Source organism: Cinclus cinclus, chromosome Z, assembly GCF_963662255.1.
Source record: "Cinclus cinclus chromosome Z, bCinCin1.1, whole genome shotgun sequence".
NCBI classification, from domain to species: Eukaryota; Metazoa; Chordata; class Aves; order Passeriformes; family Cinclidae; genus Cinclus; species Cinclus cinclus.
The window spans coordinates 28,120,878-28,132,709 of record NC_085084.1 but is presented as its reverse complement, the minus strand read 5'-3'; the positions used below and the strand labels follow the sequence as shown (position 1 = coordinate 28,132,709).

Genomic DNA, 11,832 nt, shown 5'->3' with positions numbered 1-11,832 from the left:
GCTGTAATACTTGTACTGACATAACCTTATTACCTTGAGTAGTAAGTCATCAGTGATACATATCTCTGAATAGAACTGGTAATAAGGAGCTCAGTGTGCATTTTCCTGGCTGCTTACTGGGATGGACTTAAAGAGTTTCTGCAATATATCATCTTTTGCTGCAAATTTTTCCTCATTCTTTCTGGGACTGGATAATCTAGGGAAATTACTTGGGTAGAAGTAATCCTATAATTTTCAAATACAATTGTCAAATACTTTTCAAAAAATTCATTTTATCAGATGCCTTATCAATCTTTATTTCCAAATTTGTAGGCTATTACTGAACCATAGAGTACCATCTGGGGGAAAAAGACCCAGTCACTGTAATTTGGGAGGCATACCCACTTATTCCACCCTTCCAATGGATACTGTGAATTTCAGATTTGCTTCTGTCATGAAGAGTATCTCAAAAGTTGTATCTTTTCTCTGTAGTATTTTATTTCTAGCCAATTATTTCAGCTAAGACACCCAGAAAGGTTAATACATGTTGGTCTGCATCTCCTACCAGTCTTTTCCACACTCTGAATTCTTGATTTTTACTCCTATACTTTTTTATAGTATAATATCAAGTATAATTAATATCAATATGATTAATATAAAGAAATATGCTTGACTCACTGTTTTAAATTAAGTTTTAAAAGAGAATTCCCCTCCTTGTTGTAGTCTGGTGTGAAATCTGCATTTTCTTCAAAAGAAGGTTTTCTTAGGAAGGTCCACCCTTATGTCCTGCTTACTGTCTATAAAATCTCATTGTTTGCATTCTCATCCTGGTTTGTTAAAATCTCCAGCAATATTCAAGAAAATGGATAGCTTCTATGAGTCTCCTTTCTCAATGGATCCAGCTTGTTAAAAACCTTGTGGCCTTTCCCCCTCAACTTTGCAGCGTTTTAAGTTTCAAGCCTTCTAATTCAAAGAATCACAGAATAGTTAGGGTTGTAATGGACATTTGGAGATCATCTAGTCCAGCTACCAAAAATTTCATTATTTTTCATCCCAAAAATCGAGGAATCATCAGGTTGGAAAAGAACTTTGAGATCAAGTCCAATCCATGACCTAACTATCAGGTCTTGGTCTTGGAAAGAAAATGATGCTAGCACATCCTTTGGGATTCACTGCACCCACAGATATCAAAGCTAGCTCTGATTCTCCAGAGAACAGGCTCATTCCTGAAGTGTCTGCCCAACACCATAACTGACCATGCTCTGTCTTACCAGACAATGCTATAAAATGCAAACACACATCCAGGGTGTTCCTTGAGTAGTGAACTACCTTCTGATAGTGACATATTCCCTGCCTCCTTTGCTCTTTCGATAACTTTAATGATTTTGCTGACCTGGAATTTACACAACTGTATAATACACTCTCCTTTTCTCTTCCCCATCCCTCCTATGCAGCCTCATAACTAAAATCATCTACACTAAAATCACTACTACATTTAGTAGTGTAGGGACACATATGGACAGCTCTATTCAGGTGTATAAGTACAACCCATCATGCCATTTAGACCCTGCACAGCTCACTGTCCTTACCGGGACAGTGTCAGGGAGAAATCAATCCATCGTTGTTCTAAGAAAATCCCTGTTGTGACTTGTTGCAAAGTGAAAGGGGTTTTGTAGACTGGCTGGAGTAATATTAAGGTTGGAGATGAAAAGTAATAGATGGCATGTCCTTGCCCTAGGAAGTACAGGGCAGGGCCATTATATCTACATTATGTCAAGGTTTGTACAGACATAATGTTAGGCATTGATCTTGCCTACTACATTATCTATCAAACAGATAGTAAAGTAACACAAATATATCTGCACTATCACAACAATTTACTGTGCAAGGCCACTCATGGAACTACACATTTGGGTTATTTAGCACTGTTGAAAACTTTTGCTAGAATGTAAACATTTCTTGGAGAAAAAAGAAATCAGTCCAATCTAAGGAAAATAATTTGATCAGGGTCTAGCAAAGCATTAAAACCAGGGTATTAAGAAAGAAACTGTCTGATCAGCAAAATAATAAAATTCCTAAAATTAATAAAGCTGTTTATTTTTATTTCGTCTGATTTGCCAGCGACTGGGAGAAAGAGTATGTTTTGTCTGACAGTACTTCCTATTATGTAAAACAACTCTTTGTAAGGGCTACAAATCCATAAACTTAAAATTTAACTTTAATTATCTGATGCCACTAAGGATACTGCAGCATTATGAAGGATTAGCAAGTATATGCCAGAGTAAGCACAGTTCTCCGGACAAAAGCAAAATCAGAATCCCAGAACTAAAGATGCAGAGGAAACTAAGGGGTATTAATACGTTGTGCACCATTGCTAACATTTTGTCTAAAAATTATCCTGTCTATGTGCATCCATTTAACAATTCAGGTTTAATCATTAGAATAAATATAAACTATCAGTATGGCTGTGGTAGATGCAGTATGTCATGGAGTGCAAGACAGGGACAAGAAACAGTACTTAACAGTACCAGATTTGGGACAGCAACACTGTTAGATGCAAAGCTAGAGAACTGATCTGCCCTGTGAGTTTGAAGCATCCAAGAAAGGTCCTGTCCAGGACCAGGAAGCACCCTGAATCAATCCACGTACTGCACCCTTGCTAGCACAGAGGCAAAAATTATCTCCTGTGCTGTACACTTTGCTGTCTAAGGCATAGTTTTGTTCAAAGTTCCTTCTGCTGGAAATAGGTGTCTCATTATTGCAGCTTTCTCTCCACACCATATACTATTGTCTTCTCTCTTACTACTCGGGATGAACTTTTGTCTCCATAATTGCCCCTTTCACATTTTATTTGATACATATCAAACTATAACCTATTCCTAGAGTAGCATGGCTACATATTCAGATACACTTTTTAACACTAGATTAGTGTTTGATCTATAAATCCAGGATGAATGCTGCTTTGGAATAAGAGAGCTCTTCTGATTCACTGTATGTTTTCATATCTTTCAATTATTTTCTTAATCAGACTAGAGAGGAAATTTGAAATGCTCACATTTTATGGAATAATTTTGTTACTTTCTTGTTCTTTACAAGAAGACTCAGCTGAATCTCCTGTGCTATTGCTGTCACCTGAGGCTTTTACTCCATATGCTGTAGTCTTGTCTGGAAGACTGTATTGTGTATCCAGTCTGTGAAACTGCCCAACCTAAGAAATGACAAGATATTGCTAAGCACATGGACATGAGTAAAGTTGCCCTGACATTTCCCCTTTGCATTGTCATATTTTCCAAATGACCCAAACATCTTTGATTTAAAGAGAGAGGTACTTCTGGTTTTCAGAGGCACATTCTTTTCACCAATAAATCATACCTGTTATTTGCATAGGCCCTTCCAATAGAAGAAAAAGATCACAAGCTGAATGTTACATTGCAAAATAGCTGCAATTTAGACTTCTTTCATCCACCCTTAAAGCCTTTTACTTCACTGTTCACTGAGTGCAAGCAATTCAGCTATACTTACTGTGGGAGTTAAAGAGCAGGCAACAGTTTCCAGAAAAGTGGAACCTGTCTCCTTTGACCACCTAGGGTAGGGCATACCATTACTGATAATGGAGCAGGAAACACTAAAAATGTACTGTAATTATGGCCTTTGACAAGCTTTCCAATCAGAGATCTATGAAACTTCACACTCAGGTCATAATTTTCTTATGGCTTTGAAATTACTTGCTGAACGCAAGGCTTTTGAATTGAGTGGAAAAAGGGGCTGATTCTGACCTCTCAAAATGCCCAGTAAAGGTGCTGCTGATTGGAACCCCGACATCTAAAAGACTTTAATAAAAATGTGAAGATTTCTGTCAGTATTCTGAATAGTGCACCCTTTTTCTCTCCCTGTAAAAAGCCACATCTACATCAGCAGTACAAGCTGATGAAAGTGAATTTTCTGCTGACATGCTTGTCAGCTTCCAAGTGACATGTAAAGTATGGGAATCTCCACTGGGTAGTCCTGGAAGCATAATGGTTAGTTCTAAAGCTATAAAGCTCTGGAGGGCATACTGACTCTTGCCCATAGTATTTTACTACTTAAAAGGCTATTTCTCATCTACCTGTTTAAACCACCATCACTGAAGTTGACCTGTTTTTACAACTGCTCTCCATATTTTCAACTGCATGTTACAGTTACAAAATGGCATACACAGCATATCAAGATTATTCAACTAACTACCCTTGTCTCTATACAGTGCATAGGTTCTGATTTTTGAATCTGACTTCTGTTAAGTATTTCAATATTAGCATAAAGGTCTCAGTTACCTCTTAGTGTAATGTGCTCCAAGTCATCAGAGTTGCCATCAAAGGCTGCAACTACAGGCTTAGTGATTTGAATTACCCATTATTAGCCCTGTGTCATTAATGAAGCCATGATGCCATCAGAAACCATCAGAAATTACCAAGCTTTCAAATCAGTAATAAAATGACTGTGTTTGAAAATGTGTTGACGCCTTACAAATGTTTACGTTTTTCTTCTATGAAAGAAGCAAATGAATGTGAGTGATCCATCACATGATGTATTTCACTTACCTTGGATGTACAGTCTAAGCTGTTTCAAAAAGGACATGACACTTACTTGTGACCTAATAGAACAACTTTATGAAGTTCCATGTAACTTATGCAACATGAGAGTTCTACTTGCAACAGACAAAACCAAAAGGAACTGAGAAGGCAGTTTTTTACAAGCATAAAATCAATCAGACTCATGGGCTGTTAGGCAACCGTATCAATTAGGCAACTATAATTCAGTGTAGTTTTTTCCAGACTACAGTCTCTTCACACCTTCTGCAAACTGTCCATAACACTGAAGCAAAGAATTGACTACACAGAGATTTTCCAGGTCAGTGAAACCTTGTGAATGTTGTACTGGCAGGGAGCACAGCCCAAGCAATAGCCTGGCAGGTTGTTTCACAACATAACGTGGCACAGGTAAGATGAACATTGCCGCAGCAGAGCAATGAGAAAGGAAGAGTGGCAGCTCACAAAAGGAAAGGTGACAGAAAAAAAATCACAAGTGAAGCTGCCATGAAGAGATATTTTTAGCTGGCAAATTTGCACATATTGCCATATGCCCTTCCAGTATATTATGACCTTTTCATCACAGGGCTGGCCCACACCAAGACAGCAACTGGTGACCAAGGCCAACTTCTGCAAGTACCAGTATATACCAAGAAAAACAGATTTTCCCCCCCAGCATTTACAGTTTTACTGGTCTTTCACTTTCTCATTGACACTAGAGATCTGAAGGAAAGCTGGACATTTTTCTCCTCTTCATTCTTCCCACCAGCTGCTTAGGCCATCATGAGCGTCTGGCTGGTCACATGATAAACCCAGCTGGTCTGTCTGAGAAGAAATAGAGAGAGAAACATGCAGGGTGGCTATGTGGGCACATGGGGACTTGCATTAGCACCAGTCAAGATGAGGAGTGTGGGAAGGCGGGCAATAGCATCACCTTCACTAGCTCTGACAATTTATGCGAACCTTCAAATTATTTGTTGCATTTAGAAATACGCTGCAATTTTTAAATTTTGCTAAATACATGCAGGCTTGAACAACATGTTCATTTGAGCTTGATGGAAATTGGCTGGAGGCAGCCTACATCTGCATCATCTAGCACCTGCTACCCTGCCAGCACTCACCAGTTTCTGAGCTGGAACAAGTGAACATTGTTTCATGAGAATCACATATGTCCATGTTTGTTTAAAGTTCTCATTAGGAGTAGGAATTGTTAATCCACCACTAAAAGTGACTACTTTATCAGACACAAATACCTGCAGAGCCATTGGTACCAAATGCCCACCAAATTCAGAATGCTGAACTCCCAGCACAGGTAGACTACAAACAGCCATACAAGCACTACAGTTTTTATTTAATTCATTTGAAAGTGGCCATCTTTCTGTATTTGTAACATTTTATGGTAAGAAATGCAACCAAAATGTTCAAAAGCTGCTTTTCCAGACATTAGTCTGCTGGCATAATTGTATTTATGCCAGAGGCTTAGGGCTCTATAAGTTTATCTGTGTGAGGTAAACACTGTAAAATGTATTTACATGTGATGAATGGCAACTGCACAAGTGTGCAGCTGCAGACTAACCTTTGGCTCCTTAAGGTTTCTCTCTTCAAAGTGAGGCTAATATAAGCTACTTAGGTTAACCTGGGCAAAAGCAAAGCCCCAGTCTGTAGTGATACTTGTCCTACCCCAATACTTCCCATATTCCTGGAAGAAAAATATTACTGCGTAAGTGCCTTTATATAACTTCATTGAAATTAATTGCAATCCAAAGTCACTGAAATGCTTCACTGTTTTAAGACCAAGAAAAGAAATAAGGTTCTACTCATAGTATCGTCTTCACTATTTTTTTTTTCAAAATGGCTGGTAATTATCATCAAGAGAGAAAGAGAAAGAACACTTATTGGTATTAACCGTATGTAAAAACATGTAAACCAGTGGTGGTGAGATGCAGTAGTTACCTTGCAAAGTCATGCCCTGATTACTTCACTGTAACTCATCTATGTAGTTATGCCAAAAATAAAAGTGTATGTCCAGGAGATAGCATGAAACAGCTTGGATGGAATGTTATTTTGAGGTATTTCCCCAGACAAGTGTAGTTCCTAACTGCACATTCTTACAGGGTATCTGAAAACTTTGGGGAAAGTTTCAATGGAAAAAAAACATCATAATCCCCCAAATTCTGTGATTCAAGGAAGTAAATGAGGCTATAGAAAGCAGCTCTTTTTTTGGCAAATATTTAGAAGAGAGGTGCTAAAGAACAAGCTTTGCAGAAGACTTTTCATCAGGCAGAATAAAGGCATAATCATTGCTGCAAAGCATTTTGGACATGATTGCACAGAATTTAGTTCTTAGGTCAACAGAAAAAAAACCCAAAGGAAGAATAAGCTGCTAACTAGGTATTTCTATTGCTGCTGCCATTTCTCTAGTTTATGTAAAAGATATTTCCAAGCCCCCAATAGTAACTAAAATAGCTGAAATGAATTCTCCATTTTTAAAGTCACTTCATTTCAGTATTTACAAAGCAGTGACTTACTATGAATGACTGGCAAATCCAAAAACTTTAAACATAATGAGTAATGTCTGAAGCCCACAGGTCCCACATATTGGGAGACAACATTAAGCATTGTACATAATTGTTTCATAGATTCTTACCAATCAGATTTTTAGAACTGGACTGTACTTTGTCACTTTTTTTTTATTATTATTTGTTTGCTTGTTTTATTCTGGGTGGGTTTTTTTTTTTTTTTTGTTTGTTTGTTTGTTTTGGGGTTGGTTTTTTTCCTGTATGTGTGTTCTGTTTTGGTTTTTGTTTGTTTGTTTGTTTGCTCATTTTAGTTTCTCTTTTTTGTTCCTTGAAATGTAATCCTTAGCTGCCCAAGCAAACAAGTAAGATGGCGTGTTTTACTCCCATCCTTTATATTGGAAATCTGTTATAGTATAGCACCTTTTAGAATAGAGGCAGGCACCGGCAATTTTTACCCTTAAGTCTCACAATATCTCTGTTCATGTGGAAAAATATAGTACTTCCAGCAGCATCCACCAAGTCCTTGGTGGGAAGTTGTAGAGGATTTTTCTGGGCAGCTATCTTGTCTCACTAAAACATACTTTTTCCTTCAAAAAGGCCTGTCTTGGGAAATAAGTGGGCTGACAAATCAGGTCAGTACATGCTTAGGTCAAACAAAAGCAAGCTCTTCCCCAAAACTCAGCAGTTCCTGATTTTGAGTTCAGACACCCCCACACTTCTACACTGAGCTCCATTTCCACTCTGAGTGGTATTTACCAACACTGCTCTGCTCTGGAGCCCCCTTATCTAATATACTGTCTTCCATATTGCATATGGGCTTCTGCTCACGTGTGTTGCCAGCTTAGAAGGTGTCTTGTTGATGCCATTCTGCTGTACAAACACCAAGCTGTTTGTCTGTCTTCTGTTGAGAGGAAATGAGGCAGAATAACACAACAAATGCATGATCCTTCCTTTTCATGGCAGCCTTTGTGTAAGCATCTCCCAGCTCACCTGTCTCCAACCTTGTTCACCTTGGCTCACATTTCTCAGTGCCAGTCAGATCTCCAGGCTCATCTGTGGTGCCCTGAGACAGAAGCTTAGCTCAATACAGCTTCCAAGCTCCCAGCTCCCACTGCACTTATGCAGACTGTGCCTCTTGCTGACACCAAGAGGTAAGTAAGTAAGACAGCTCAGGCAGCTCCTCCAGTCTGAACACATGGATAAAGATGGGGATGGACAGGAAACATGAACCACAGCTACCCAAATTCAACATTTGTGAGCTGCCATGAAGGAACATTCTGTTTTGAGGATACAGCTTTTACAAAGAAAACAAAATAAAAAATACAATGTATCCAGCAGGATTTCAAATTACTTTTGCAGGTATTTGAAACTCTGATTCAAACCAGGCAGCAGAAATATAGGACTTGGCTAAAGCTGCCTGGAAACTACACCTGCCATTTGAATTTGCTTTTTTGAGAACTTCCACCCTGACAGCTTTTTAACATCTCTTAAAATAAGTGTAAATTAAATTTGAACTTCTTGCTGAGGAAGGGATTTTTGGTGACTTGTAGCAGCAGAAAATGTAACTTCTTCTTACTAAGGGCTAACAATAAAATAAACACTAAATCCTAGAATAAAAGAGAAATGTTTTCTATAAAGATGCAGAAGAAATTGGACATGCAGAAGAATGGTACTTTCCACAAAATTTAATGGATTTTCCACAGTACAGTGAGTCACTAAACACGTGACCATTTATTATCCCAAAAACAGAACAGTGAAGTACATCGAATGTATTAAGTTCAAGCAAGAAACTCCCAGTCTGTAAATTTACAAATTGCAAATATTGGTTCAAAGAGATGCTGTGAATTCCTCAGGTTTCTAATATGACGGTGGACGTGTTAATTTGCACTCCAGTCTGCACATTGAAAACTTAAGTTATTCATACATTAGAAAGATAGTGTGACCATAAAAACCTATTAGCCTGAAAAGATTATCAAGATCTGCCATGAAATACATTTTACTTCTTTGTCTTAGACTCCAACATTCAGTCATCTTTCCTCTTAAATGCCTCTTCATTCAAACAAGATGTTTTGGCTAAAAAAAAAAATAATGCTTCAAATTTTAAAAAATGAGTAATTAATATAATATTTGTAGTTTTTGGCCTTTACTGAGAGAAGATGCTTTGAAAAAACACAGATATAGCAAACACTAGCTCTGTTAAAAATAAAAATGCCAGGGTTCAGCTGGCTTTGAATCCCTTCTACTGTTGTTGGTACTCCAGGATAGCAACATTCTGCTAACAGGAAACCTCTGTCCTCAAGCCTAGATTTTAGTCATCATCAGGTTATCCTAATCTGATCTCATGTTTCCATTTTCCTCTAGTTTCAACTGACTCAATTTGCTCTTCATATGTATGCATACAGAGAAAAGCATCCTCTTGCTGCTGAACCTCTCTATATTCATTGCCAGATTCACCCATTCCCTTGGCAACAAAATTACTTCAGACCAAATTATTGTTACATTTATTTTAGGCATCTATCTGCAGATCTATTTTCTTCTTTTGTGTAGTCAGACCAGAACAGTTTACAATGGTTTACTTTCTTTTTAAGGTGATGACAAGCTGATTACACTTAGTAGAGCAGATAAAAAACTCAAATCTTTGAAGCTTTGTTGAAAGCTGATAAAGTGTATCCAGGCTGCTGCTGGTAGTCCTGCACGGGGACCTTTCTCAGTAAAGTGGAAGTAGGAAAGTAGATGTTAACACTCCTTGTCCTGTCCACTACAGCTGTGATCCTTCTAAACAGTAGGCCTAAATAAGCTCTCTGTAGGTTATGACAACCTAGTGATGAGCCTTTCAGTGTAATAAAAAAAGTTCAGCCTTCCCCACCACGCACATTAGTCTCCCTGTACTAGCAATAGATGACTTTATAATTTAGAATTTGCAAGGTGGTATTTTGCTATTACTTAGGGTTTTTTTTTTCCTGTTTGCTTCTTTGTTCTGTTTAATTTTTTTTTTTTGTTTTAATTTGTTTGGGGCTTCGTTGTTTTTTTTTTTCATTGTTGCTGTTGTTTCATTTACAGTGCATAAATATATAGCCAGCTTCAGAATCAATGTTATCTTTTTTTTTTTGAGTCTTGTGAGGAAAATTTATTTTAATGGCTACACAAGGATATTAGTGTATATGTAGCTTGAGCTACAAATACAAAACGGTACAAAACCACACAACTTAAAATCAAAACAGTGTTAAAATTGTGCATGAATCTTATACCAGGAGGCCTGAATTACATCAAGTGGCTCTGATGATTTTAAATACGTAAACACAGTACAGTTTATTTTGGATTCAGAACAGAAAACAGGAAATAACACAACCGGCCCACTAGTCTGCAGATGCTAATTTCAGGAGAGGCTCTCTAGTGTGGAAATTTACCGACTGCTACATTCCAGTAGACCTCTAATGCAAACTGCAACAACTTTGGAGTTGAATTTCATTGTATTGTCTAGCGGGCTCCAATAAACTCAGCTTATTAACGTGTCTACCTTAATGACGACAGTATAACTTGGATTTTGTCTTGTGCTGCAGAAGCTCTCCTGGAGCTGTGTCAGCTCAGGAGAGGGTATAAGGGACCCAGGGAATGGAAATTCCTAAACTTCTACTCTGCGGCACTTGGAATAAAATATCAATTAAAAAAAATTAAATATCAAATTAAAGCCAGATACCAGAAGTTTGTGATTTAAAAAAAAACCAAACCAACAGTATCAAGAATTCAGTCTCCCACCCGAGCGTCACCAGCAGCACCAGGAGCTGCTTATCCGCGCGGAGTGGGGCGCTGTCAGCTCCAGGCGTGGGCTGTGCGTCGGTGTTTCTCGGCGGTGCCGGCACCGGCGCGGTGAGGGCAGCGGCGGGCAGGGGTTCCCCGTTCCCCGTTCCCCATTCCCCGTTCCCCGCTCTCGCGCTGACCAGGAAGGCCCAGCGGCTCCTCGCGACCGCCGCGTGCCGACAGCGCCCCCTACCGGTCGCGCTCCGCTGGGCGAGAGGATCGCATTGGCACCGCCCTAGTGGGCGTGGCATAGACGACACTTCGTGCGCTCCCATTGGGCGAGCGCGGGAAGGGGCGGTACCGCCTCCTCACGTGAGCGGGGGCCGCGCTCTCTTCTGCCGGATGGCGCCGCCTGGCGGTTGGCGGCCTCGCGGTCTCACCTCGCCGGCATGGACGGGAGCGGCAGCGGCGGCCGGGCGGATCCGGGCCCGGCCACGGCTCCGGGCGGGGAGGGCGAGGGCTGCGAGGGGCTGTGGGAGCTGCCGGTGGAGCACTGCGAGAGGCGGCCCGTGTGCGGGCGCTGCAGGTGACGCGGGCGTGAGGCCGCGGAGGTGCCGCGGGGCCGGTGGGTCCCGCCCCGCTCGCCGTGAGGCGGGCGCCGGTCGGCGGCTCGGCAGGGAGCGAGTCGCCCTCAGGGCCACCCGCAGGTAGCGGGTCGGTGTGAGCGGGGTCCTCCAGCGCCTGTGGCACCGCGCAGTCACGGGACGGGTCGGGTTGGGAGGGACCGCACGGGGCCATCTGGTCCAGCCTCCCTGCTCAAGCAGGGCCGTCCCAAAGCACACGGCAGAGGATAGCATCCAGATGGTTCTTGGGTATCCCTAGTGACGGAGACTCCACAACCTCTCTGGACAGTCTGTTCCAGACACAGTAGAGATGTTCCTCATGTTCAGGTGGAACTCCGCGTGCGTGAGTTTCTGCCTGTTGCCTCTTGTCCTGAGGCCGTCATGTTGTAAAGACATGTACGCGCCTCT

The 11,832-nt window shown here is 40.7% G+C and overlaps 1 protein-coding gene across 1 annotated transcript in view; it reads left to right on the top strand.

Annotated features, from left to right (window-relative positions):
- The first annotated feature begins 11,250 nt into the window (after nt 1–11,250).
- DTWD2 (DTW domain containing 2) overlaps nt 11,251–11,832 on the top strand; it is a 69,183-nt gene continuing 68,601 nt past the window's right edge. The window contains exon 1 of the mRNA XM_062513691.1: nt 11,251–11,387. Within this exon, the coding sequence (XP_062369675.1) occupies nt 11,251–11,387 (137 nt within the window). The remainder of the gene's footprint in view (nt 11,388–11,832) is intronic.